At 36.9% G+C, this 27,709-nt stretch overlaps 5 protein-coding genes across 5 annotated transcripts; all 5 read left to right on the forward strand.

The window, feature by feature from the left end:
- Positions 1-389: 389 nt before the first annotated feature.
- Positions 390-1,769, forward strand: LOC101296904 (UDP-glycosyltransferase 79B6-like). Its single transcript, XM_004307576.1, has one exon. The coding sequence runs from the start codon at positions 390-392 to the stop codon at positions 1,767-1,769; it is 1,380 nt and encodes a 459-aa protein (XP_004307624.1).
- A 6,151-nt stretch (positions 1,770-7,920) lies between these two features.
- On the forward strand, positions 7,921-11,712 carry LOC101297192 (auxin transporter-like protein 2-like). Its single transcript, XM_004307577.1, has 10 exons — positions 7,921-8,314; positions 8,440-8,562; positions 8,680-8,872; positions 8,965-9,150; positions 9,261-9,373; positions 9,744-9,927; positions 10,015-10,112; positions 10,576-10,783; positions 10,937-11,194; positions 11,282-11,712. The coding sequence occupies exons 3-10, from the start codon at positions 8,699-8,701 to the stop codon at positions 11,504-11,506; spliced, it is 1,446 nt and encodes a 481-aa protein (XP_004307625.1). The 5' UTR covers positions 7,921-8,314; positions 8,440-8,562; positions 8,680-8,698; the 3' UTR covers positions 11,507-11,712.
- Positions 11,713-12,610: 898 nt separating this feature from the next.
- LOC101297485 lies at positions 12,611-15,286 on the forward strand. The gene is made up of 5 exons (XM_004307578.1): positions 12,611-12,800; positions 12,887-12,979; positions 13,092-13,196; positions 14,267-14,450; positions 14,991-15,286. Exons 1-5 carry the CDS (start codon positions 12,759-12,761, stop codon positions 15,251-15,253), a joined length of 687 nt encoding a protein of 228 aa, XP_004307626.1. The 5' UTR covers positions 12,611-12,758; the 3' UTR covers positions 15,254-15,286.
- Positions 15,287-15,723: 437 nt separating this feature from the next.
- Positions 15,724-19,707, forward strand: LOC101295669. The gene is made up of 12 exons (XM_004308878.1): positions 15,724-16,009; positions 16,098-16,182; positions 16,281-16,400; positions 16,834-16,884; positions 16,987-17,094; positions 17,289-17,363; positions 17,448-17,553; positions 17,665-17,758; positions 18,172-18,325; positions 18,739-18,946; positions 19,181-19,341; positions 19,432-19,707. Exons 1-12 carry the CDS (start codon positions 15,858-15,860, stop codon positions 19,705-19,707), a joined length of 1,590 nt encoding a protein of 529 aa, XP_004308926.1. The 5' UTR covers positions 15,724-15,857.
- A 4,301-nt stretch (positions 19,708-24,008) lies between these two features.
- LOC101295962 (anthranilate synthase component I-1, chloroplastic-like) lies at positions 24,009-27,422 on the forward strand. The gene is made up of 11 exons (XM_004308879.1): positions 24,009-24,180; positions 24,579-24,751; positions 24,854-25,043; positions 25,208-25,359; positions 25,584-25,699; positions 25,788-26,034; positions 26,133-26,189; positions 26,315-26,467; positions 26,585-26,665; positions 26,902-26,988; positions 27,093-27,422. The coding sequence occupies exons 1-11, from the start codon at positions 24,009-24,011 to the stop codon at positions 27,420-27,422; spliced, it is 1,758 nt and encodes a 585-aa protein (XP_004308927.1).
- Positions 27,423-27,709: the final 287 nt, after the last annotated feature.

Below are 27,709 nucleotides of genomic sequence, written 5' to 3' on the forward strand. Positions count from 1 at the left end.
CCAACATAGAAGACTTGATAAAGTCCAGAACAAGAGAAGAATCAACTTCTAATTCCAATCACAAACTCATGGCAGCTCAACTGCCTTTATCACAGCCATCACCTCTGCCATATATTTGTCATAGCGGCCGGCACACACATTCTTTGAGTGACACTGATACAATAATAACATGCTCTATATGTGACCATGAAAATCGAAGGAAAGAAAATCTGAGATCTTGCTTTCAGCAATATTTAGAACACAAGAATTATGATTATTTATCAATCTAGCAAACTACAAGGACGCAGTCGTTATCAATTGCAACGGCTGGCAAGCTTGAAAAGCATGAAGTTCTCAGCAAATTTCATCATCTGCTTTGTTTCAGGCCAAAAATAGTTTAGTTTGCAAATATGAGTGACCAAACTATGCATATTGCTATGTATCCCTGGTTTGCTATGGGACATTTGACCTCTTATCTCCACATCTCCAACAAACTTGCTGAGAGAGGCCACAAAATCTCCTTCTTCATTCCCATCAAAACACAACCCAAGATGGTGCAATTCAATCTCCATCCGCATCTCATTTCCTTCATCCCCATCAATGTTCCTCATATTGATGGACTCCCTCTTGGCACCGAAACCACAGCCGATATTCCTCTCCATTTGCACCCCCATCTTGCAACCGCTATGGACCTAACTCGACCCCAAATTGAACAATCCCTTAGAGAAATCAACCCGAATTTCGTGTTCTATGATTTCAGTTACTGGTTGCCTGCATTCCTACGTCAACTAGGAAAGACTATTAAGTCGGTGCATTACTGTACAATTAGTCCTGCAACTGTGGGCTACTTGATAAGTCCCGAGAGAAAACTGAGTGAGAAAACACTGACAGAATTTGAATATAGGGAGGCTCCAACTTCATTTCCTTCGTCTTCGATCAAGCTACGGCCTCATGAAGCTCGAGGACTTGCCTATGGTGCAAACAAGGAATACGGCCGTGGGATAACATTTCTCAAACGCCAGCAGATTAACTTTGGTGATTGTGATGCCATTGCGTTTAAAACTTGTAGAGAATTGGAGGGTCCATTTTGTGATTATCTCGAAACGCAACTGAGGAAGCCGGTGATTCTTGCTGGTCCAGTTGTGCCAGATCCCCCAAGTTCACATTTGGAAGAGAAATGGGCAAACTGGCTTGGAGGCTTCGACTCAAAAACTGTGATTTTCTGTGCTTTTGGAAGTGAATGCATTTTGAGGAAAGAACAATTGCAAGAACTTTTGTTGGGTTTTGAGCTTACTGGTTTGCCTTTCTTCGCTGCGCTGAAGCCGCCAACCGGAGTTGAATCAATTGAATCAGCGTTGCCACAAGGGTTCTTGGAGAGGGTTGAAGGAAAAGGGATTGTTTATGGGGGTTGGGTTCAGCAGCCTTTGATACTTAAGCACCCATCTGTGGGTTGCTTTGTGACACATTGCGGTTCAGGGTCTTTATCCGAGGCATTAGTGAATGAGTGCCAATTGGTACTCCTGCCAAATGTGGGAGATCAGATCATCAATGCGAGGATGATGAGTGGTGATCTGAAAGTGGGAGTTGAGGTTGAGAAAGGGGATGAAGATGGCTTGTTTAGCAAGGAAGGCGTTTGCAAAGCTGTGAAAGCTGTGATTGATGAGGACAGTGAGGTTGAGAAGGAGGTGAGGGCCAACCATGCTAAGTGGAGGGAGTTCTTCTCCAGCAAAGGGCTCGAGAGCTCGTACATTGAGGATTTTGTACACAAGCTCCATAAACTGCTAAGATGATTAGTTTCAAAACTGCATGTTTTGAAGCTATAATACATCTTTCTATTTGAATCCTTCATTATAATTTTAGGGTCTCTTATCACATATTGTTGCATTATTTTCCCATTACTCTCATAAACAATTTTATTTCCCGTTACTCTCATAAGCAATTTCGAATGAAGAGAAGTATTAGCAAAAGAAAATGATGAACCAGCTTGTTACAAATCAACTTATAATCAACATTGATCACTATCTTCTATGAGAACTTTGTGATATGTATGTCAAATAATTACAGACAGTAACAAAATTTGTGTTGATCAAGATATTTAGACAGTAACATACTAACATGGTGTGTTAATGCATGTGGTGCATCAATTTTGTCCTCAAGTTATAAAATGAGTCCTCAAAGTAGTAATATTAGTCCTCAAAATTGTAATATGAGTCTTTAAAGTTGTAAAAAAAATTAGTTACAACATTAGTTCTCATTTGTCCATAAAGTGGTCAAAGTTGTAATACGAGTCCTCAAAGTTGTAACAATTTTTTTTAATCACTTTGAGGACTCAATTACCACTTTAAATACACATTTTACCATTTTAAGGACACATGATTACTAATGTTGTAACTAGAAAATTTTACAACGTTAAGGACTCATACTATAACTTCGAGGACTAATATTACTAGTTTGAGGACTCAATTTACAAAATTGATGCATCACATCATTCATAAAGTTGATGCATCACATCATTCATATACATTAACACATTGTAGAATTTTTCTAAAAATTATGCTATTTTCTTTATATGAGGAATCGAACAAGCTAGCTAAATGACAGAAACCGAACCCTAACTACAAGGGCTTGCGTTTTTGCTGAAGTGGGAAGCACAGTGCTCAACAAAACGAGGATGCTAGCAAGGTCATCACTCAGAACAGAAACTATACAAACCGACAATGAAAATACGAGTGTTTGCTGCTTTTTGTGTGTGGGCTATATATATGAGCTAGACGCAAAACCGACGGGAAACCGGTAATGGCAGACACGAGTCCAAAAAATTCAATGTCTGCAAACTCCATGATAGATAGTTCAGTATTCATGGTATAGCTATGTGGTTGAAGCTGAAGGTGCCCTTTGAAACGACTCTTGCAAGCGAACACATGGCCAATCAAAGGAAAAAGAGTCTTGTGCAAATGTGGTAGTGATAATGTGGCGCAAGAAAGAAGAAGGATATAGTGTAGAGGTGAAAAGGATGGATCAGTTTGTAGTGGAGAAAGGGTACATCGAGATCGAAGAAGACGATGGTCGATCTCTCATCTGCCTGCCTCGATTTGAAATGGGGAGTGCAGATTTACCTAGTTTGATTAACCTTGACTTGATTGTGTAGCAACTTGCAAAAACTAAACCCTTGTTGAAATTTTCTCATCAACTTTGATCGTATCACTTGTGTATGAACGACATTTTTCTTACTGCAAAGTTTCTCTTATAGATGCATGTATTTCTCTTTATTCATTTATAATACAAATCATATAAATTGAAGAGCGTGAATACTAGATTTTCATTCTGCTTCATCATATACAATGATCATTGCTATATGCCACATACAATTCCTTGAGAATATGCTATATTATTACAGACACTTTCTATAGCATAGATCGAGTACTCATAACGATGTGTCAGCAGCTTCAAGAATCAAAGGCACATAAGCAATTGAAAAAACCCTTCACAATTATTCCAATGATTGATTATATGCATCAAAATGTTGCCTCATCTTGCACTCTTAATCACAGATTAAGTTCTTGGTGAGGCCCTGTGAAGCACTTTGGACTGGGATGGAAATGATGACAGAAAGCACTAGTCAGCATTAATAGATTTTGGTCCTACTCTAATAATCAAATTCCATTAATTTTAAAAAGATATTATAAAATTTAATCAAAGATAACACCCTTTACCAAGTCCATTTCGTGTCCTAGGATGCTTAATCAACAAGATGGAATATTCCGATTGGAAGAAAAAAGTGAGTGAAATATAAAGAGGAAAGATTGAAGCTTACTGTTTTCTATTCTGGAGATAAATCCTAAGAGATGCTTTTGTAGATATGGAAAAACCATGCCAAAAGCCAAATAATTCCAATCTATTCCTTTTCAGTCAGTATTTTGAAGAAATATTCTTCTGTCCTTGTGGGGTTTTCCATATATGAGATATTCATGAATTCCTTCAAATCAATCATGGCATGGTTGGACCCTTTTCTTACTTATGAGTTTGGTATTTGGAAAATCCATCACTTGTTCACCATCCAAAATTTTCATGCTTGTATGATTAGAGATGAAGTGGTGGGTACAATTTGCTAAGAATGCAGTGATGGTGGAGTGATCACTTGTATAATCATCTTGGACCTAACTTTTCTTTTTCAAGTTGTGAGAAAAAGAAATATTAGCTCTATCATATTAGTAGTACGTAATCTCCAACGTAATATAAAATTGACATCGATTTTCAACAAGAAATACGTTTAATTAGCATTATACATATGAAAATAGCAGAAATTAAAAGGATAGCATACATTATACACTACTTTAATGATGTACACCATACCATATAAGTCGAATTATCAACAATATTGAATCTATGCGTCTTCAGTGAAATTTTGAAGTTGATATCGAGAAATTTTTCAATGTTCCCGAATGACCATATAACAGTCTGACGTGGTCCTTCATTCCATTTAAATTTTAACATGTGGATTTTAATGATAAAAAACAATTTTAGCGATTTTGTGAAATACCATTTTAGGTTTCTTATTGATTTTTTAAATCCTAACCCGTAAACCCTATGCCCTAAACATATACCCTAACCATATATCCTATACTACCCCTAACCCCTAAACCCTATACCCTAAACCTTATACCCTAAACCCTAGGCCAAACTCATAAAAAACTTAAGACAGTCATTTCATAAAATATAGAAAATCTTAATTTATATTTTAGTTGTAATAAATCCACGTGTTTAAATTTAATTGGCAAAAGAGGACCACGTCATACTGCCACGTGGTCATTCGGGAACATTTAAAAATTTCTCGTTTATATCATGAATGATGATATAAACGAATATGGAAGTCTCATGTATTCAATTGATTCGTTAAATTCCGACCCTTCATATACATCCATATACATGATTTGCGGTCTACTTAACAATTTGTTTGTTACAAGATTGCATATTCATAGATATAAATAGAGAATTATGTGAGAAGAAGTCACGCAAGCTAGTTCTTTCAACGTCTATCCTCTTCTCAAATGCAAAAAGAAAAAAAGAATCCGCCATCGGAAGAGTCTAGACTCAATTGGCTTCTGAATTGTGATAACTGATAAGTTGCATATATTCTCTATGTGTGGTTAGAGAATGAGGTTGATTTATGAATGAAATACCCACTAAGTATGATCCTCTAGCATTGCGTTGGATAAATCTACTTGTACAGTTCTACTACTAGCTGTTCTTAATCATTTCTTATCTCATCAATCCCAGAACTAAAGCTTTCTTTATATCGTTAGGCATGCGTGACATGTAATATATAGTTTAGTATTTCACTTGGGTAAACTAACATATGGTTACTTTCCTACCCCTGTTAGGTTTAGGATAATGACCAATTAGCATGCAAACTAAGTTTGATTAAGATGAATTATTAGCGCGAGTCATACGAGAAAAAGGGAGACAGAGAGCATATTATGAAGAGAAAAGCTTGATAAAGATGGAGAGGAACCAAGAGCAGTGAGAAGGAAGAGGACCCTCCATCCACTAAGCATGTTGTAAGTGCTTGTGTTATGTTCATTAATCTCGTGATAATGCTTGAAATATAGACGTTAATGTTGATATTGATAGAGATTAAAGTCCCCATTAAAAGGTAATTTGATTCTCTATCTGGCAAGCTTTTTGACTGCATGTCAAAAGAGGTAGGAGTAGTTCACCAAACTCTTCAAAGTTTTCTCCACAAAATTAATCAACGATGTCTTCCAAGTCAGTTTTTTTTAATTTAAAAAAAAAAAAGAAAGAAGAAGAAGAAGAAGACAGGTACTGTGTATACAGTAATACTTAGTGAATGACTGAGACAGGCAAATCTCATCGAATTGAATTGAAACATTAATCGAGTATTAGTGAAACTATTGGTACGCTCTAAATACGGTAATACTTGGCATCTTTCACTCTTAGGCATCAAAGGGCTTTAGAATTGACAAACATTGAGAGAGGCTTTAATAGAGATATTATCCATATGTTAATCATAGAGATAGTACATGACTTAATAAGCAATAGTTACAGCTTTCTTAGGAGTTAAGATCAGTTATCATAATCACCTTGCAGTTGAGGTTAATGAGAGATCTACTAATAGTGTTGTTTGCTTGGAATATAATTTCAACTTAGCTAGTACGTATGATCAATTATCATTGTCACCTTATGGTTCTCACTGACTTCACTAAAGATAAAACTCATACATGAAATTTCATTTGATTTTGTATACAAGGAAGAATTGCAGAGGGTAATTTTTCAATCAGAAATGAGCTAGCAAGTTACTTCGATTATGTTAGTGATCTATTAACACATCATCCCAATAAATATTAAGATCCATGAGAATATCCTAGCAAAATATGACTAATATCTCGTTACATGCTTACAAACTCGATGACCTCTCAAATTTGCTGATCAGTCCTAATTGGTGAGAGTTGAGACTCAAGGTCTTGAACTTTAGACATGGGTATCTCATGTCAGTCGCTCGACCTTATCACACTAGGTTTACTACCGGTAATTTGTAGACAACATATGTTAATGACAAATGTTAATGATTTGTTATTTTTTATTAATATTATTGATGTTTTATTTTGAAAGGGTGCAGGAATTGAAATTAATTTTAAAGGGGCAAAGAGGAAATCAATTTATAGACAACCGGAAAATGAAGCTTTCATACTAAAATGGCAGGTAATTAATAAGAAAATCCACTACATACTCTATGTTTCTATTTTATAAAAATTATAATTTTCTATTTTTGTCAATTAACAGAAGCCATGCACTAAGACACAATATTGAATTATACATTTAATTTACCCCTCTCCTGCATATATAAAAAGGGTCCAGTTCAAGGGACATTAAATTTGACACAAATTTTGACACTAATTGTTAACCATTAGATTTTAAAACATTGAACGGTCTAGATTAATCTTAAATATGATGTCAACATATTACTAATTGATGTGGCAAGTGACGTGGTATTACTTGGTTTAATAACAAATCAAATTAAAAGAAAAAAAGGAAAAATCACACTTTAAAATCTGGAAAACAAAATCTAATTTTTACTATTAAAAGAAGAAGAACAAGATCGACAGAAAAAAAAAAAAAAAAACCCTAATTTCCAAACTTTGTTGGTATTTCCAGACACTAATTTTGAGTTGTTGTAGTGTTCTCCCAAAGAGTATACTAGGGCTTCTTCTATTCATTATATTCTTGATCTGTAGGTTCGATCATCACTTTGAGCTGAATTTAAAGAAGAATTTCATATATATTTGATATGTCTAACAAAATCAAATTTCCGATTCGAGTAAATACAAAATCATCACAAAAATTTGAGCCAAGGATTCAAATCCGATGGAATGGATGATAACATCCGACAAGTGGCAACTTTGTTATTTTACCAAGGAATTAAGCTAAAGTAAATTAGAGTGAGGATTTTGCTACTGTGTTTGATATGTTCTTCTTCTTTTAATCTTGTTTTTCAGATTTTAAAATGTGATTTTTCATTCTTTTCTTTTAATTTGATTTGTTATTAAACTAGGTAATGTCACGTCACTTGCCACATCAATTAGTAATATGTTGACATCATATTTATGATTGATCTAGACCAGTCATTGTTTTAAAATCTAATGGCTAACAATTAGTGTCAAAATTTATGTCAAATTTAATGTCCTTTAAACCGGACCCATATAAAAATTGTCATCTTTTACTTTCTTCCATTTTTAAATGCATTTAACACAGCAAAATTAATTTTTGACCAAAAAAAGAAAACACAGAAAGATTACACTGGTTTGGTGGGTGACATTGAATTCCTTAAGAGCTTTTTTGCCAAGGCTTCCTAGCTGCCTTCATCTCTCTCTTCAATCCCATTCACTCATTCAGCCAATATAAAAGTGCTCCATCATTCGTCCCATACAGACAGTAGAGAGAGAAGAGAGAACCAAGTACACTGACAGAAGCTAGGTAATATCTCTGCAACAATTTAACAGAAACACATAGACAAAGAAGGAAGATAGTCTTTTATATTTCAACCAATAGTGCTCTCCTTCTCCTTTTCTGTCAGATTGATTTCTCTCAAACCCCATGAATCAATCTCCCCAGAAAAACCAGCTTTTATTTCCTCCCTCCTTTTCTCCTCAAAGTCTTTAAGGCAGATGCACCTTTTTACCTGTGAGTTACAGCGAGTATCTTCTTTGCAACTCCGCCCAGATTTTGTTGCCAATTCAATTCTCACACAGAAAAAGCCAGCATTCAGTAGTGTGTTTGGCTGCGTCTGATACACTCAGACAAGTCGTTCAGCTTACAGGTTTATATTAAGTCTCACTCTCTCTGTAACGTAAATTCTTGGAACTTGAAAGTTCAATAATACTATCAGCTGGAAAACAAAATCAAGTAACTGACTGCTCTGGTTTTTCTTTGTTTGTTTCAAAGGTAAAACGAGGTAAATCACTCTGTTTTTCACTGGCAAATGGTATTTGAGAGTTACAGAAAGCAGCCTTGAAAAGCTCTCAGGCTTTCTACATTATAAATCCCAGACCAAAGTTTCTGTACAAGGTAAAACAAACCTTCATTCTCTTCTTGGTATGCAAAAGATTATGGCTTCATTAATTAAAGATTTGGTTTGGTTATTTGGGGTGTTTAACTAAACAGAGAGTGTGAATCTTTTTTCAGGTAGATTTTCTCGGTAGCAATGTTACCTCAGAAGCAAGCAGAGGAGGCCATAGTGAACCAGAGCATCATTGATCAAGAAGACAGAGACGAAGAAATCCCAGATCATGAGAAGCAAACTGGTTTCAGCCTCAGCAACTTTCTCTGGCATGGTGGCTCTGTTTATGATGCATGGTTCAGCTGTGCATCAAATCAAGTAAGAAACTTTAGCAAAAAACCCTACTCAGAATTTATGGTTTTTGAGTACCATTTTGGATTCTGAGATTTGGGTTTTGATTGTTTTTGCAGGTTGCTCAGGTTCTGCTGACATTGCCATACTCCTTCTCTCAACTTGGTATGCTCTCAGGCATCATATTTCAAGTGTTTTATGGCATTCTGGGAAGCTGGACTGCTTATATCATTAGTATTCTCTATGTTGAGTACCGAAGCCGAAAGGAGAAAGAAAATGTTAGCTTCAAGAACCATGTCATCCAGGTTAGTATTCTTCTTCCAATGTTAGCCTAAAGTAAATTTCTTACAATGCCAAATGGCCTAAAGAACCATTTTTGATTCAATCCTTGATTTCTTTTGAAAATTGTTTGCAGTGGTTTGAAGTGCTAGATGGTTTGTTGGGTCCATCTTGGAAAGCAATCGGGTTGGCCTTCAACTGTACTTTTCTCCTCTGTGGATCTGTCATTCAGCTCATAGGCTGTGCAAGGTCTGTAAATTTAACACAATTCTTATGTTCATTTTAATCTAGAGGTAAAAAGGAAGATCGGTTAGTTTTGGGGTTTTGGTCTAATTTTGATTTGATTCTTTTTGGTCGTTTGTCATCGATCTTGGTCACCGGTGCCAAATTCCGTCAAATTCCCCGGAGGTTTCTGTCTTTCTGAAGCTGAACATAGTTTTTGGTTTAGTGATTCTAGTAGCAAATTGACGGAATTTGGCGGTGCCTAAGATTGAAAAAGTTGGAAAACACAATGATAAAAAAGACCAAGTAGGTAACACATGCATGGCCAAAACACAAAGGACCACAAAAGATTTAACCCTTTTTTTATGCACTAATTTGTGTTCGTGTGATTACACAGTAATATCTACTATATAAACGATCATCTGGACAAGAGGACTTGGACATACATATTTGGAGCTTGTTGTGCCACCACTGTGTTCATACCCTCATTCCACAACTACAGAATTTGGTCATTTCTTGGTCTCGGAATGACCACCTACACTGCTTGGTATATGACCATTGCAGCTATCATTCATGGCCAGGTGATTTAACCAATCGATCCTAATATTTTCCGATGAGTTTTTACTGTTATGTTTCCTCCATTGATTCAAGTTCAACGTGCTCCACAGGTTGAGGGTGTCAAACACTCAGGACCAGATAAGATGGTTTTGTACTTCACTGGCGCCACCAATATACTATACACTTTCGGCGGACACGCCGTCACTGTGTGAGTCTTTACCTCAACTTTGTGCTGGTTTTAATTTCTTAGTTGAGATTATAATCATGATGTTCCCTCTGTGTTTTCTGGTCTCTTTTCAAGATGATGGTTTTTTATTTTTATTTTTTACACAGTTGCTTTTAAGATGCACAGCTTTTGCTTGCCATTAATGGGTTGTTGGTGCAACTGTGCAGAAGAGAATAATATGATGAGGGGAAAATGAAAATGAGATATCATATATAATGTGAATGAAGGAATATAATAGCTGGAATAATATGGTGATTGTGGACCTTGTGGTACACATTTTAAAAATATTCTGCATTTGTCATATGGATCATATTGACTTTGAGTCACTAACACACCTTAATGTTTAATCCTAAAGTTCCAAAGCTGAATCTTTTCATTAGCTTTTGAAGAAATACAGAGGATACAGTTTGTCATCATATGATTACTTATGGTATACTTTTTCCAGGGAGATCATGCATGCAATGTGGAAGCCTCAGAAGTTTAAGTACGTTTATCTGTATGCAACCCTCTATGTGTTCACCCTAACCCTTCCATCTGCTACTGCTGTCTACTGGGCCTTTGGTGACCAACTCCTCACTCATTCGAATGCCTTCTCGCTCCTTCCCCGAAATGCTTGGCGTGATGCAGGCGTCGTGCTGATGCTCATTCATCAGGTGAGATCAATTGTTGCTTCCCCAGCAATTTCAAACAAATGCACTTTTCGGAACTAATATGTCACATTGTGTAGCACTAGAAGTCATATCTCTATTCAAATATATGTTGATGTCTTTGGTGTAGAACCTAATGTGGTTGGCGTATGTGTGCAGTTCATCACTTTTGGATTTGCCTGTACGCCGTTGTATTTCGTATGGGAGAAAGTGATAGGAATGCATGACACAAGGAGCATTTTTCTAAGGGCGTTTGCTAGGTTGCCGGTGGTGATTCCCATATGGTTCTTGGCCATCATATTTCCTTTCTTCGGTCCCATTAACTCCGCTGTTGGAGCTCTTTTGGTCAGCTTCACCGTCTACATCATACCTGCTTCAGCTCATATGCTCACTTTCCGATCTGCCTCTGCTCGAAAGGTAAATTAGTACAGTCCAGTCTACTCCATTGAATTGTATGCAGTATCAAAAAAAGCTTAACTGTGTAACTTTGATTTGTGTATGCAGAATGCGGCAGAGAAGCTTCCCTTCTTCCTCCCTAGCTGGACTGGAATGTACGTGGTGAATGCATTTATAGTGGTGTGGGTGTTAATAGTCGGGTTTGGATTTGGAGGATGGGCTAGCATGACCAACTTCATCAGGCAAGTCGACACTTTCGGGTTGTTTGCCAAGTGTTACCAGTGTCCACCGCGAGTCGCAGCTGCTCCACCGCCACATCCATTGCAACACTAAGCTCAGCTAAGCTCTCATCGTCAATTAGTACATGGTGTGATGCATTTGTCTCAGCTTTTGTGTAGCCTTTAATTATAAAATGTAGTTTTCTTTTGTGAATGTGAATGTTAAGTTTGTTTTAGAGTTCAGTCAAGCTGTTCTTGTTTGTGTTCTCTTTCAAGTAATCATGCTAAAGTATCAATGATTATTGTGGGTTTAAATATAAAGATGGATGGTGCCCTGGGCTACAAATTTGAAAGCTTCTGTGTTTACTACTCTTGGTTGCAAGTTCTGTGCTCTCTATGATTCACACTTTCACCATCAAAACACCATGTTAATGATCCAAATGCTGAAAAACAGGCTTGGTCATGAATTATTAAGAGTGATGACAATAACAGTCGACCATGCTCTCGTCAAATCTTCATGCTTGTCCTTTTATAGGTTTGACTTCGTCAAACAAGAATGTGGATTATGGTGGCCTTATGACCCCATGTGATGTAGATAAGAGTGTACCTCCCTGATACTAGCTGGATTTGCCATCGCCTATTCAGTCTTGCACAATGCCACGACTTGCCACAAACTATCTTGAAAGTGTACGTCCTATGTTTCTAACGTTATAAAATGTTGAAAACTATCCAAATTTATCACGAGTCAAAATACAAGCAAAAATATGACATATTCATATTAGAATACTCATCAACATTTATCAATCATAATTGAAAAAACCGCATTTCGTCTAAGTTTTTATGACTTCTTATCGACTTCCATCGCATGCTCGGACATACAAAGAATCGGAAACATCATTCAAGTACCTACTATTTTTCTTACATTCTATAACTCGAGTATGTTTGTTTATGATTATTTGACCAATATTTATTTAAATTTTTTTTCCTTAATCAAATAAACTCATTTTCATTTGACAAGAAAATATCTTTTCATTATTACCATTCATGTGATGAATTGAGATTTAATGTTGTGGTGCTCATTCTTAAAATATAAATACATATTCATACAATGAAAACAAGAATATAAAAAAAGTTAAAAAAACCACTTCCTATAATTTATAAGTCCATCACATCACCCACTTCCTATAATTTATAATTCATGGCTTGAGGCTTGAGGCTTGAGTCTTGAAACCACCGATCACAACCTACACGTTTAACTGAAACGGCTCAAAACCCTAAGAGATAAGATTTCAAAGCTCCGGTGACTGCTTTCTGGTCTCTCACAGTTTCTTCACGTTTCAGACTGACTCTTGAGCTTGAGCTTCACAATGGCTCCAAGAAGAAGAGGTCCACGGGGTCGACCAACCCAGGTTTGCCCTTTTTTTCCTTTCCAATTTTCCCAAAACGTTTCTGCATTTTCTTCTCAGTCTTTTGTTGATTGCTTCTTCTTGTTTAGAAGGTTTCTCGTATGGCGGCTGCCGTTGAGGCCATGGCGGAAATGGGTTTTGAGCCCAAACTGGTTCGTCAGAAAGTGAACCGGTTACTGAAAGTGGGTACTTTTTATTTTCTGTGTTTGAAAATTTTGGTCCCCTCCATTTTGTTTTGTGAAAGATTATTGCTTTGGGGTTTTGTTTGACATGTGAGAAGGGTTTTGGTTTCAGGACGACCTTTATGGAGATGAGGGCTGGCGTTTTATTGAAGAATCCTCATACAGTGTACTACTTGATGCTCTTCTGGAGGATGAAACAAGTGGTGATGATAATGAGGTATGTTGGTTTAGTGCTTGTCTGAAGTGAATTTTACTGAAAAGATGGGATCTTTGTTGTATAATTTGATGGAATTGAATTGATGTGTTTCTGTGTTGTGTGCTTGCCTACCTGTGTTGTTTGGTGGATTCTCATTGAGATAGAAAAGAAGGCCCATTTGTATGTGTTCACTTTGGTTTTGAAAGTTTGTTCTTCTGGTAAAGTACCGATTTTTTCATCTCAAGCAAGATTCTCGAGGGATTGTATCTGTTTGTGAATTGGAAGTTCGATAAGGATCTTGTGTCTTCGAATGCCTCTATTGTACTTTTACTAGCTTGAGTAGCTTCTGTGAGTGGACATATCAAGCCATCAGAGCATATAGTTCCATGATTGTCTGAATCACTTTGTTTTCCTCAGTCGTCTAACATGGAGTGTGGATGCTTTTGTTTACCCTATTGATTTTTAGAGTACAAAGCAGCAGTTTCTTTTGTTTGGTAGGAAAATGCGGCATTTTCCCCCTGTAAATAGATTGTATGTTATCCAATTATAGGAAAAAAATCACGACCAGTTGTTAAAAGCGGCAATCAGTATATTAGTCTGCCTTGCCCATGAATTACTCTCTGCAAAAGCTATGAACATGTACTCAAGACTCCTTTTCATCTGTGCCATGGTTGTGTATACTCTCCCTGTTTCTTTATATTGTCTTTGCAGTTTTACACTACGGTAATTGGTTTTCAAGGAACTTTCCACAAGTGTATACTCATGTTGCATATGCTGTTGTATGTGGTTTTACACAGATACCATGTTACTATATTGAGAATCAAACTTCAGTCTGTTGAAAGCAACATCACTTCTCCTAGGTGCTGCTATCTTTTTCATAATGTTCTTTCTCTTTTGGTCACCGTTCCCTGGTTATCATTTTGGTTTTAAACTTTTAATCCTGCTAAAAGCAATTCTTCAGTAGGTGTACTAGTTTGTTGTATTGTTCATACGTAACTCTTTGTAGCCGACTAGCCATAATGCTGCTTTGAACCCTTCAATGTTAACAATACACATGTTGCTTACTTTATATCTTATTCTCACTCTACAAGAATGCTTCTCTGTCAAAAGACGGAAACCATGTTGAAACTACCGGGGCTGGACCCTCATCGAGCAAGGTTTTATTGCCATGTTCAAATCTTGAGGCTGTGAACATAACATTACAGAGCAAGGATGATCTGGATCCTGCATCACACAATGAAGCTCTGAACAATTCACCCCCCACTGAATTGCCTGGTAATATGTGATTAGCCTTAGTATCATAGTCGTTATTCCTGTTTGGCTTCAATTTGCAGAATAGCCAGATCTAGTTTCATTGCCCTCATAAAGTCCATTAGTATAGCCGTTCATCTTGCTATGAGCATGGAATTTATTGATAAATGATAACACTGAAATATTGTCCAACATTTCTTCACCGAAAACTATTAACTATGGGGATAAGGTGCACTAGACTTCACATTCGCAGCATGCTGCACAGGTGAAGCCAGTTTTAGGACTCCCCAGTTTTATCCTAATCCCATAGATTTTACACATAGATTGTACCTACATATTCCCAGAGAGAATCAATATGCTGAGCCAGTTAACTCTTGTCATATTCTAGTCATAGGAAGATTATCAGTTTGCAGTTAGCAGAGAAGAATCTGAAGTCTCCTTTGTATGCTTATTCTACATATTCCCTTGTTTTAGCAATTGCTTATTCACAGGCAGTTTTTCAAAGAATTTCAATGCTCCTATGACTTAAGTTCCATTAGATTATAACGTTCACTTCTATTGCAGATGCTAGTAACTTCCTACCTACTGTAGTAGAAACACAAGGCCAGGAAGGAACTCCAGTTACCCACTCTGCACAACAAGTCGATACTCTTCCAACCAGAAGGCGCAGACCATACTACGGTTGGGTTGGATGTGAAGATGATGATTTTGTGGTACTAACAGAGGCTCCATTGCCAGGAGTGTTGCGGAAAATGTTTATTCCGAATGTTGATTCTGGTAAGAGAAAGCGCAAGAGCAGGTGGGATGTGCAGCCTCAGGATATGTGAAGCTCACTCATTTGCTTTTCATCCTAGCGAGCTTTTAACCATTTTGTATGAAATGTAACTTCTGTATGTAAAAACCTTAGAATTTGGTGAAACAGTAACTAGGCCTTTGGATACACAGTCAATTAGATATTCAGATATTTTGGTGGCAGATGCTATGATACAGATGCATAACTTTAGTGAAGAGAATTCTGATGAGTAGTGCTATAAGCCACAGCTTATTGTCGAAGTTTTTTGAATATAGACCATGTTTTTGACAAAATCATCACTATGATATATATGCGGGAACACTTTCACCAACGACGTGGTCGTCGGAGGTTGTAATTCTTGGAGTGATTCTGATACCAGTAATATTCCATTATTCCAAGGTTCATATTTCAATAAATTAAAAAAAGACAAAAATAAGAAAAAGGATATGATTTCCGCGCCTATTTAACCCAACGAACCAGAAAACAGATATTTCGTTTGAGATAAGAGAGAGAGACACTCTGAAAGCTTCAAACTTTTTCCAAAACCTTACAAACCCACTAAACCCTCCTTAAATCCCAGCTTCAATGGCAACTGGGTCTCATCAAGACTAAACCTTTTGGCTACCCATTACTCCATTATGAACTTATCCGCAAATTTCCGCGGGAATTTCGTCTCCATTTCTCAGTGCAGCTCCTGCTGCGATCTTCGGTTTCAGCCTTATCTTGCTTCTTCTGGTTCTTGGCCAAAACGGCGTCGTACGACCAGTGTCAACCTCCACCGCATTTCTAGGTAAGTTTCATTTTTACTAAGATTTAAGACCCAAGTTTTCATTTTTTTTGTTAATATGAGAATAATGGTTTGTGTTTTTGGTTTAAAGAGGTGAATTGAGGTTTTTGAGGAAGCGAGAAGTGGGGTGTAGAGTTAGTGAGACGGAGAAGGAATCAGATGACAATAATGATGAGGTGAAAATTTGAGTTGGGTTTATTATGGAAGCAATTTTTTACTGTGGAAGTTTTCAACTTTGATTTGGTGGGTTTTCTGATTTGTGTTGGTGTTGTAGGAGAAAGAAGGTCATGAACATGAAAGTGGAGATTCCGATGAGGCCCAGCTCGATGCTCAGCCGATTGTTGCAAACCAAATAAACAATGAGGCTGAAACTAAGCCTCAAGAGGGTGTTCAGGTATTGCCTGTTAGTTGAAGATTCTGTCTTTCACATTTCATGTTGGAGTTTTTTGAAGTTTTAGAATTTAGACATATTCGTTGATTCCTTTTTCGCATTATGGAAATAGTAAGTGTGTCGCTTAGTTTTCCATATTCACTGGTTATACATTGGTTCTAGACTTAGGAAGTTACTTTTATATGTGTCTGTTGTTAGATTTAAGTTTTAAGAGTGGTTCAACATGAAATTCCCTTTCACAAACATTCATCTGTTGGCAAGTTGTATATTAGATATCAGAACCTTAAAGGAGTGCTTATCAGTGTGGAAGTTGGTTTTTCTTTTTCAATTTTTATTTACCACAGAAAGTGAGAATACACAATGTTTATTTTGATGAGAAGTATATTGAATATGAGATTTGTTGACTCTTATTGTGCTAAGTTTGTCTTTGAAACAGGATGCTGATAATGTAGAAGTTGCTAGTGGATCACCTCTGCCAGGTGTGAAGGTGATTATTTATGAAGTTCTTTTACTGTTCCTTTACCAGAAGATGCATCCTCTTCTTTATGTCATCTTTTTAACATCTTCATCTTAATAATTCCATGAACAGCCACAGCAGGGTGAATCAATCCGGATCCCAAAAGAAACACTTGAAATTCTCAAGAATCAAGTTTTTGGCTTTGATACTTTTTTCGTAACAGGCCAGGATCCCTATGAGGTGAGTTGATTGGTTGATTTTCTTTACCTGTTGATTTTGAAGAGAGTTTTGGAGGTTTTACATACATATTTGTGGACTCAAACTTCTCATTCAGAAATAATTTGAGAAAATGACAATTATGGAATTGGTATATTTATATATGCTTTGTAGCCTCTGTGGTTTCACATATCTTATTATTGTGTTACTTCCTCAAGGCTGGAGTATTGTTCAAAGGAAATCTGCGAGGGGAGGCTGCAAAAAGTTATGAAAAGATAACAAAGAGAATGAAGGTGTGTTTCTCTCATACTTCCTTCACTTTCCTATATCTCTAAATGTATGATTCATTTTTTAACATCTGCAGAGCCTGTTTGCAGGATAAGTTTGGGGATGAGTACAAGCTTTTCCTTCTAGTCAATCCCGAGGATGATCAACCTGTGGCTGTTGTAGTTCCACGAAGGACATTGCAGCCAGAGACAACCGGTGATTATATAGCTCCTGCTTTGTTATAGGAATTCTCATAGAAATTGTTGGCAGTAAACATTTTCTGGAACTTATGGTTTGTTAATGATGGATTGGTGTCAATTGTTGCAGCCGTCCCGGAGTGGGTTGCAGCTGGTGCTTTTGGACTGGTCACATTGTTTACCTTACTACTTCGGAATGTTCCTGAATTGCAGGCCAATATATTGTATGCAATTTCTCTTGTTGTACATCATTATATATGTTTTTGAATATAGCACAGTAGCGATCTGAAATTATGTTAGGATATTTTCTCTTTTGCTGGTTTTATTGAAACAGATACCTGCATAATGTATTTTGTTGGTATATGTGCGTGCATGCGCAGGCATGCGCGATTAGTTTGAGCCAAATGCCTTGTTGAAAGAAAAGACTTCCGCATTTACTACCATTACACATTTTTGTGCTCTCTTTTTCAAGTGTCTTATTTTTTCATTTGTTGATAACTTCTTTCCTTGTTAAAATTGAATTTTTGATTTTTAGGCTTTGTATTTTCGGCATTCAAGTTAAATTTTGAAGATTACCTAAGAATCATTGACTGGTTTTCTGTAATTTGATTGATGATAGTTTGCTTTAATGTCCCAGGTCGGCTTTTGATAATGTTGAGCTGTTAAACAAAGGCTTACCTGGAGCCCTTGTAACTGCACTGGTTTTGGGGGTGCATGAGCTTGGCCACATTTTAGCTGCAAACAGCACTGGAATCAAGCTCGGAGTGCCATTCTTTGTTCCCAGTTGGCAGGTAATTTTCATAAGCAGAACGCTCCTCCTTTAAAGGGGTAATCTCCTTTTGCATATAATAAATAAATCTCCCTGTGTAGTGTGCACCTGCAAATTAATGCCTTTACTTTGCTTTTCCATAAAGGCTGATTGTGGTTGATACTGTTAAATTTGATCATAAGATGCTGTATATGCAAGGAATTCTCAATGAAGAGAAACTCCTGGCTACACCAAGTGCAATTGTCTTAAAAACTGTCATTTGTCTACTTCACAAGTTTAAAACGATGCTAGGAGTAATATACAAAGGATACTCTAACCTACAAAATGGCTGCTTATCATGAGTCTGTTATCGTGCTTGTAGGTGCATAAAATAACAGTCCATTATAATTTTCTTGTATTCAAAACAGATACAAATTCTAATGAATTTGCTGGCAGATAGGCTCTTTTGGTACAATTACAAGAATTGTAAATATTGTACCCAAGCGTGAAGATCTTCTTAAAGTTGCAGCAGCAGGACCATTGGCTGGATTTGCCTTGGGCATTGTTCTTTTGCTTTTAGGGTTCATTTTACCGCCTAGTGATGGTGTTGGTGTCATTGTTGATGCTTCCGTGTTTCACGAGTCCTTTCTTGCAGGGGGTATTGGTAAGCACTTTACTTCTGAGATAAACTGCTTGCAGTGACTTAATGTAGTGATGTGCTTGCATGTTCAAATGTTGGTAACTTTCCATTTGGACCACCAAATTTCTGCATTACAGTTTGTGAACAACCGTGTCTACTGCATAACATACTTAACCAACCAAGTATTTGGACTTCTTCACCTCAAGTTTTGCTTCAAGTTAGATGAGAGATTGACTGTGACATTCATTTCTCTTGTAGCTAAGCTTCTTCTTGGTGATGCGCTCAAAGAAGGCACACCCATATCTGTTAATCCTCTGTTGTTATGGGCATGGGCTGGACTCCTTATAAATGCCATTAACAGTATTCCTGCCGGAGAACTTGATGGGGGAAGAATTTCTTTTGCCATTTGGGGAAGAAAGGTATGTGCCATCCAGAGTTCGTTACAAGTTAAACTGGAAGCTTGAAGGCTAAAATCTGATATAAAATACTTGATCGTTATCCTATCGCAGGCTTCAGCTCGCTTCACTGGTTTCTCAATCGTGCTGCTCGGATTATCTTCACTAATCAATGATGTGGCATTCTATTGGGTAGCTCTGATATTCTTCTTACAGCGGGGGCCAATTGCTCCTCTTGCTGAGGAGATTACAGATCCTGATGACAAGTATGTTGCTGCCGGCGTGTTAGTTCTGTTCTTGGGGTTGCTGGTTTGCTTGCCATACCCGTTTCCTTTCACAGATGACATGACAACTTTTTCAAGTTTCTCAGGGTTAACAGATATGCTCTGAAGCATTGTTTAGGTTTATCTGAGAAAATGATAGATACATACATATTGGCTCAGATACTAGTTTACACATACACCATCAATCATGTCCAAATGGATACTTGAGTTTATTACCTTTGTTGATATAGCAGCAATCTTTTTTAGTTCTTTTTACCTTAACTGTCGTTATATAAGGCCGCTTGCAGCTCAAGAAAGTGGAAGCAATGGTTTGGATATTGCTCACTCCAGATTTAGAGGGAATCGACTTAGAGCAATTGCTCTGGAAACAATTGATCTAATAAACACAAACATTTCAAACTTGTTTTACTGCGTTATGAGTGATGGTTTTCTTTTGGTATAAGCGTCATCATTCATTAGTGATAGAATGCTTGAATTTTGGTTACACAATTTATTATTACGGCATTGTAATTCAAAACCATCGGCCGTGTTTGATTACCCGGATATAAGGCCCAGACATGATAAAAATTTACCTATCTGGCCATATGTCATGTTTGGTGACCCAGATATGGTTGGGTCAGAAAATTTTATTCCTGTCAGACATGGATTAGAAATCCATCTAAAAAGGTGACATGGATTAGAAATCTAATCTGGTCAAGGTCTGACAAGATTGAATTAGAAATCATGTCTAGTCCATGTTACCGAACGCCTCCATCATGTTCCTTCTTCGACAAGTCAGATGATAGTCCCAGAATCGTACCAGTCTTAGTTTGGTTGCCTGTGACAAATTGATTGATAAACAATCTGGCCTGGAATTTGATATCTCAGAACTCTCTGTACTTTCCATTGTAAATATTGCCTTTGTTTTTCATCAACAAACAAACTTCCTATAAGTAGCAACACTTCCTGGCATGGTTTGTATCCTTGTGCTCATGATTGTCTTTATCAATGTATGGAAATAAATCTACAAAATACAATTGGGGGTTTGGTGGCCTGGTGCTATCAACTATGAAGTCTCCATGATAGAACCCTCCCTTTATGCAATACGATTATTTGTGGTGTGCATCCTTTATACATATAAAACATTGTACCGACTAAACATTACTTTGGTATGCTACATGTGCACCTTTAAACATAAACATTTTACATGTGCATTCTTAAACCCATGTTGAATGGTCGAGTTGAATAGCAAAGGCCTTTTAGTATCTGATTGCTACTTAATTTGATACTTGATATAGTAAGATCGTATGTTCTGAACGTCTGAGATAAACTTACTTAGATATTACAGTTCAATTTAAATTATACACACAACAAAAATAAAATTTCTATATATTCAAAAAATTATAATTCTATAAAACTACACGAGTAATTGCCGCTTCATTTAGGGTTACTCTTCTATGGTAATGCCATATCATTTTTGAAATCGGATAAGCAATTATGTAGATAAAGGAAAGTAGTCAAACCATATTCACCCCAAATTTCTTGTCAAAAATAGTAGAAAAGAGAAAATGGAATCAAAATAACAACTTATAATGAATAGATCGCTTTCATATTTTCAAACATTTCAGATGATTTAAACGGGGAAAATGCTTACATATTTTGAGGTGTCCAAGTTGAATAGTTTCTCATTGATTGTGTTTGTTTTGGTGGGCCAAGGATAGAATAAAACCAATTTTCAATTTTCAAAGATGAAACACCACCACAAAACAAAATACATCCTTATATGACTAGCTGTAAAATAAATACTCGAGCAGTATGTATTTATTATACAGCTCTATTGATTGTGTCTATTTTGGTGGACTAGGGACAGAATAGAATCAATTCCCAATTCCACAAGAAAAAATACCACCATAAACAATGACGTAGCCAGAAATCCTACGAAGAATGGTCAAGCTTTATTGACTAAGAAACTAAATTAATTTTCAGTCACTTTCTGGCATAGGCATTTCAGTTTATTGAACAGAGTAATCGCTTTCATATTTTAAGACATTTCAGATTATTTGAAGGGGGAAAACACTTACATATTTTGAGGTGTCCAAGTTGAACAGTTTCTCATTGATTGTGTTTGTTTTGGTGGGCCAATGATAGAATAGAACCAATTTCCAATTTCAAAGATGAAATACCACCACAAAGCAAAATACGCCCTTATATGACTAGCTGTAAAATAAATACTCGAGCAGTAAGTATATATTATACAGCTCTTTTGATTGTATCTCTTTTGGTGGACCACGTATAGAATAAAACCAATTCCCAATTTCCTAAGAAAAAATACCACCACAAACAATGGTGTAGCAAAAAATCTCACTTAGAAGGGTTTATTGACTAAGAAACTAAATTCATTTTTAGTCACTCTAGCAATGTCATAATTTTGTTTAGATAAGTAACACAAATTTAATTCCAAATTAGATGAAATTTCAGCAATTTGACATGATTTATGAAAATTGAAAACTTTAGGGGGTAAATTTTCAAAATAAAGAGAACGAGGACTGAAATAATGTTAACCCCAAACCTCAGGAGGGTAAAATGAATTTAATCCATTGGTGTTGAAGAATATTTATGATTAATTAAGGATTTCTCAAAAGAGAAGGGTCAATTTATGATTTTTTATATTAACATTCAATCTTCATTAAGGCTAATTAAGATTTTTTAAAACTTGAGAGGGTTCAATTGAACCCTCTTGTCCCTAGCTAGCTACGCTACGCCATTGGACCACAAAGCAAAATACGTCATTAACAGTAACTGTAAAATAATTACTATGAGCAGTAAGTATTTACTATACACCTTTATTCATTGTGCTTGTTTGGGTGAATCACATATATAATAGAACCAATTCCCAAAGAAAAATACCACTACAAAGCAAAATACGTCATAAACTGTAACTGTAAAATACTTACTCTAAGAACAACACTAAATTTACTATACAGTCTCCTTAATAGAAATTTCTCGGTGGCAATACTAAATTATGTACATTTTGTTGAAACAACAATAGATTGTATCTAAAATTTATAGTCTGTGTTCACCTCCAGATTTCGTGTGGAAACAATGGTGATTAACTATTTCTGTTGTAGAATATTAGATGTAACCAAATGATAGAATGTATCTTGAATTCACATAGTTTGTTGTTTGTTCACTTTATTTTTGGCCTCCAGATTTTGTGTGGAAACACCTGTAATTACAAGTTTATGTTCTACTATATTGGATGATTGCCTATTACATGTTACTTTGATTAGTTTACAACGTATTCAGTTTTTCTTAGATATTACAAAATGAGTTACATAGCGTGCGTTTTAAACTATAGATTCTATTAAATGATTGCCTATTAAAAGTTACTTTGAGAAGATTCAACACGACACATTATTTACATGGTGTGTCAGCTATTATTAGATATTACTAAACATAAAGTGCGGTTTAAACTGGAGATACTATTAGATGATTACCTATTTGATTTTACTTTGAGAATATCTAACACCGCGCATTGTTTACTTCGTGTGTTAGCTAGCAATCATTACATATTACGAAATGTGTTACATAGAATGTGATTTAAACCATAAATGTTATTGGATGACTGTCTATTCAATGTAACTCTGAGAATATTTAACACTGGACATTGTTTACCCTGTGTGTCAGCCGATCATAAGCTAGATACTACAAAATGCGTTATGTAACTCTGAGAAAATCTAATACCGCATATTGTTTAAACAGTGTGTTAGGCAATCATTAGCTAGATACTACAAAATGCATTACGTAGCATACGATTTAAACTACAGACATTATTGGATGATCGTTTATTAAATATTACTTTGAGAAGATCTAACATTACACATTGTTTACATCACGTGTTGGCCAATCATTAGATATTATGAAACGTGTTACGTACATATCGTGCAACACAAACTACATACGTTTGAAAAACCAAATTGTCTCAGTAGAACATGAATTTCAAATTACTCTTTGGTTACTCTTTTATGATAAGACCATCTAATTTGGAAAAATCTCTATTATGGTATATCCCCATTTCTATGGAGAATTCAGACTAGCGATTCTGCAGCTAAAGGAATGAAGAACCAAATTAATGGTAACTAGTATTAGGTGAAAAACCCAAGGTAAAATTCTCACCATTCCCCCAATTTCTAGCCTTTTTTATTTGAGAAGCCCAAATTTCTTGTAAAAAATGTCACAAAGTCAAAAATGGAAAAAAGTTCATTACCTGTCATACAGGACTACTATAAATAGACCCCCTTGGCATGCGCACATTTCACACCACTCTCCAGAGCTTCCAGTCTTTCACAGAAACAAGACAGCACCCTCGTTTCCTTGCCCTTCCTCAGCTTCAGTTTCCGACCGTTTCCTTTTCACTTCTCCGACATCATGCAAGGCCTCTGCTTGTCTCACCGCTTGGTTACCCCGGCCACTCACCGGTTGTGTCCTGTTCCGGTCATCGGCATTTCAACCAGAACCTCAAGCTCGACACTGTCATGTGTCCCAAAACTGAACTACGTCCCGAGTATCAGATGCTGCTCTCAGAAGAACCAGTCTTTAAGTAAATCCAACGTGCCCTGCTCTGTTTTTCATTGTTTGGTTGTTCAGAAGTTAAGGGTGACTAAAAAGACTTGAATTTGTTCTTGTTCTTGTTTTTGTGTTCATGTATTAAGCAAAGCCAGTTGAGTTTACCTCATTCACTGAAAAAGATTCAGTTTTGGATTCAAAATTCCTGGCTTTCTTTATTTTCTCATAAATGTTTGGTTAGCAGAAAATGTAAGAAAGATATATACCAACTTTAACGTTGGTTTTTTTCTTTCTTTTATATGAATATTAATGGAAGAAAATTTGAGAAATTTGGTTGTATCAATCTCATGATGTTTTGGAGATTTTTTAATTTTTATTTGGTATGTTTTTGGGAAACTGATGTTTCTGTTTGTTTTTTGTTTCATTTTTCAGCAACTGATGCAAAGAAGTTCGAAGAGGCATCAAAGCATGGGAATCTTGTTCCTCTTTACCGGTGCCTCTTCTCTGATCAACTCACGCCGGTTCTTGCATATCGGTGTTTGGTGAAGGAGGATGATCGAGAGGCCCCAAGTTTTCTGTTTGAGTCAGTCGAACAGAGCACTCAGGTTTTTGACTCTGATAGACATGCGTTGGTATTTATGGTTTTTGAGAAGCAGGTTGTTTTGAGTGATATTCATTATGACTCATTGTTGCTTTGATTATGCCAGGGGAGGTACAGCATTGTTGGTGCTCAACCAGCAATGGAAATTGTTGCAAAAGAAAATAAGGTGACTGTTCTTGACCATGAAGCAGGCTGTTCTATTGAGCAGTTTGTCGAGGATCCCATGGCGGTTCCGAAACGAATCTCGGATAACTGGAGGCCTCAGCTCATCGATGAACTTCCTGACGCTTTTTGTGGTATGGATCAGCTTACAATATACTATTCATGATAATTTCATAGTTTTACTATAATTCCACAAGCGGAATTCAATTTCAGTTCAGGTTTGTAAGAGTTGTAATTACCTTTGTAGTTTTTAATAACACTAGCCTAAGACAACCTCTAATCAAGTGTTTATGGACAGGTGGATGGGTTGGATTCTTCTCATACGACACAGTCCGGTACGTGGAGAAGAAGAGACTGCCGTTCTCGAAGGCTCCGGAGGATGACAGGAATCTACCGGACATGCATTTAGGACTGTATGTGGATGTTATTGTCTTTGATCATGTAGAGAAGGTACATATTCGAATTTTCAGTCTTTCTGTGTGAAATTTTGATTCATCTTTAATGTAATTAGGTTTTTTTTTTTTTTTTTTGGTTACAAATAATGTAATAGGTTTGAACTAAAATAATTTTCGCCTCCCTGGAAGCTATTACACTCTTTTTGCTCGTTTAGGATTCAGTACCGACTTATCGATTCCTGAGGTACTTATGAGATTTTGTTGCTTCCTTAATTTCAGAAAATCTATGCTATTCATTGGGTGAGGTTAGACCGGTACTCCTCGGTTGAGAAAGCGTATAAAGATGGAGCAAGACGGTTGGAAAATTTAGTGGCTCGAGTCCATGACATAGAGTCGTGAGTGACTATTGTACTTGTTATTTATAGTTACATTCATCAGTTGTACTTTGATTCAGAGCTAATTGATTTGAATGTCAATTGTCAGGCCAAAGATTTCTCCAGGTGCTTTCAGTCTGGAAACTCAGAAATTTGATCCAGCTCTGACCATCTCCAACATGACGGGCGAGGCATACAAGAACATTGTGAAGCAGGCAAAGGAGCATATTCTGTCCGGGGATATATTCCAAATTGTGCTGAGTCAGCGATTCGAACGGCGTACATTTGCCCATCCGTTTGAAATCTATAGATCCCTGAGGACAGTAAATCCTAGTCCCTATCTGACTTACCTGCAGGTTAGGGTGTATGTCATTGTGATTTACTTCTGTTGTTGGTTTGGTGGATAATGTAAACTAAAATCGACAGTTCCTTTCTTATATTTCTGTTTGAACAGGCTAGAGGATGCATACTGGTAGCTTCCAGTCCAGAGATTTTAATGAGTGCCAAAAAGGTAAATTTGACAAATCATTCTTCTACATTACTTTTGATTATTTGTGCAGATGAGTACCCTTTTTTGGGTGAAATCTGTAAGTATATACTAATGAGAATGTTTCTTTGGTATGATGTTGTAAACAGAAGAAGATTGTCAACCGGCCATTAGCCGGAACTGCGAGACGAGGCAAGACATTGGAAGAGGACCAGCAGTTGGAGGTTAAGCTTCTGCAGGACGAGAAGCAGTGCGCCGAACACATAATGCTGGTGGACTTAGGACGCAACGATGTTGGGAAGGTTTGTCTTTGAACCATCACCTAATAGTGTGGAAATTATTTTTTTCACTGTAGGATGCTATAACCGGAGTGATAATGTGAGTTGATAAACTGGTTCTGGTGATGCGGTTTGATGCAGGTCTCAAAGTCTGGCTCTGTTAAGGTGGACAGGTTAATGGACATAGAACGCTACTCGCACGTCATGCATATCAGCTCTACGGTGAGCACCTATGACTTTAGTAACAACTTATTATGTGATAGTAAAGACATGACTTGCTGCTGTAAAGATTTTCTGTAGCTCCTCAGATTAGCCAAGTGAAACTTGGCCATCAACTTTCTATTTCAACGAGTTGATTGAGTTTAGGTCTATTACTTGTATTCTTTCTGTGATCACAATGTGTTCGTTAACATAAACCCCAGTGCAAATAGATGCTAAGGTAATGAGATATCATGCAGGTCACCGGAGAGCTTCGTGAGGGTCTCACTTGCTGGGACGCACTCCGAGCTGCACTGCCTGTGGGTACTGTCAGCGGTGCTCCAAAGGTAAATCACTAGACTTTTATGTTCTTTCCTTTACGTAGCCTATCTGAGTTTTTAGATATTTGGATTCTCATCGATCTGTATCATCCTTTCATGATGTAATGCAGATGAAGGCCATAGAGCTTATAGATAAGTTGGAAGTGAACAGGCGCGGCCCGTACAGTGGCGGATTTGGAACAATTTCATTCTCCGGTGATATGGACATTGCACTAGCTCTGAGGACCATGGTAATCCCAACAGCACCCCGGTTTGACACAATGTACTTCTACAACAATGGCAACACCCGCCGCGAGTGGGTTGCATATCTCCAAGCTGGTGCAGGAATAGTAGCGGACAGTGACCCAGATGATGAGAATCTAGAGTGCCAAAACAAAGCTGCAGGTCTTGCTCGCGCTATTGACTTAGCCGAGGCTGCATTCGTGGATGTTGAACAGTGACTGTTGTATGAATGTTGTAATCCCAACTTTAGATTAAGAACATTGGCTTCATGTTAAGTGCTATCTTTTTTATCTAACATATTCTTTCGTTTTTTTTTTTTAAAAATCACCTTGTGTAAAACTAAGGTTTCAATTTCTGGATTCCCCTGGAAATCAAAATGAATTCTGGGTAGCACATTCTCATTCTGAACAATTACCAAAAAAGCATAAAATCCAATTTTAACTAATGATACAAGATTCATATCCAATTTTGATAACCCAAAATTAATCACACCAGACTCAATTGA

The sequence above is a fragment of the Fragaria vesca genome, linkage group LG7 (genome assembly GCF_000184155.1).
Source record: "Fragaria vesca subsp. vesca linkage group LG7, FraVesHawaii_1.0, whole genome shotgun sequence".
NCBI classification, from domain to species: Eukaryota; Viridiplantae; Streptophyta; class Magnoliopsida; order Rosales; family Rosaceae; genus Fragaria; species Fragaria vesca.

What these genes read in the sequence shown, in the direction of transcription:
- LOC101297485 (XM_004307578.1), top strand. Translation starts at nt 12,759, where the DNA reads ATGGCTCCAAGAAGAAGAGGTCCACGGGGTCGACCAACCCAG. An exon ending in AAGTGAACCGGTTACTGAAA is followed by an intron (nt 12,980 to 13,091) that starts GTGGGTACTTTT and finishes TTTTGGTTTCAG; the next exon opens with GACGACCTTTATGGAGATGA. An exon ending in CAAGTGGTGATGATAATGAG is followed by an intron (nt 13,197 to 14,266) that starts GTATGTTGGTTT and finishes TCACTCTACAAG; the next exon opens with AATGCTTCTCTGTCAAAAGA.
- LOC101297192 (XM_004307577.1), top strand. Translation starts at nt 8,699, where the DNA reads ATGTTACCTCAGAAGCAAGCAGAGGAGGCCATAGTGAACCAGAGCATC. An exon ending in TCAGCTGTGCATCAAATCAA is followed by an intron (nt 8,873 to 8,964) that starts GTAAGAAACTTT and finishes TTGTTTTTGCAG; the next exon opens with GTTGCTCAGGTTCTGCTGAC. An exon ending in TGCTGATGCTCATTCATCAG is followed by an intron (nt 10,784 to 10,936) that starts GTGAGATCAATT and finishes GTATGTGTGCAG; the next exon opens with TTCATCACTTTTGGATTTGC.
- LOC101295962 (XM_004308879.1), top strand. Translation starts at nt 24,009, where the DNA reads ATGCAAGGCCTCTGCTTGTCTCACCGCTTGGTTACCCCGGCCACTCAC. An exon ending in CCTATCTGACTTACCTGCAG is followed by an intron (nt 26,035 to 26,132) that starts GTTAGGGTGTAT and finishes CTGTTTGAACAG; the next exon opens with GCTAGAGGATGCATACTGGT. An exon ending in TCATGCATATCAGCTCTACG is followed by an intron (nt 26,666 to 26,901) that starts GTGAGCACCTAT and finishes GATATCATGCAG; the next exon opens with GTCACCGGAGAGCTTCGTGA.
- LOC101296904 (XM_004307576.1), top strand. Translation starts at nt 390, where the DNA reads ATGAGTGACCAAACTATGCATATTGCTATGTATCCCTGGTTTGCTATG.
- LOC101295669 (XM_004308878.1), top strand. Translation starts at nt 15,858, where the DNA reads ATGAACTTATCCGCAAATTTCCGCGGGAATTTCGTCTCCATTTCTCAG. An exon ending in CACCTCTGCCAGGTGTGAAG is followed by an intron (nt 16,885 to 16,986) that starts GTGATTATTTAT and finishes TTCCATGAACAG; the next exon opens with CCACAGCAGGGTGAATCAAT. An exon ending in AGATAACAAAGAGAATGAAG is followed by an intron (nt 17,364 to 17,447) that starts GTGTGTTTCTCT and finishes GCCTGTTTGCAG; the next exon opens with GATAAGTTTGGGGATGAGTA.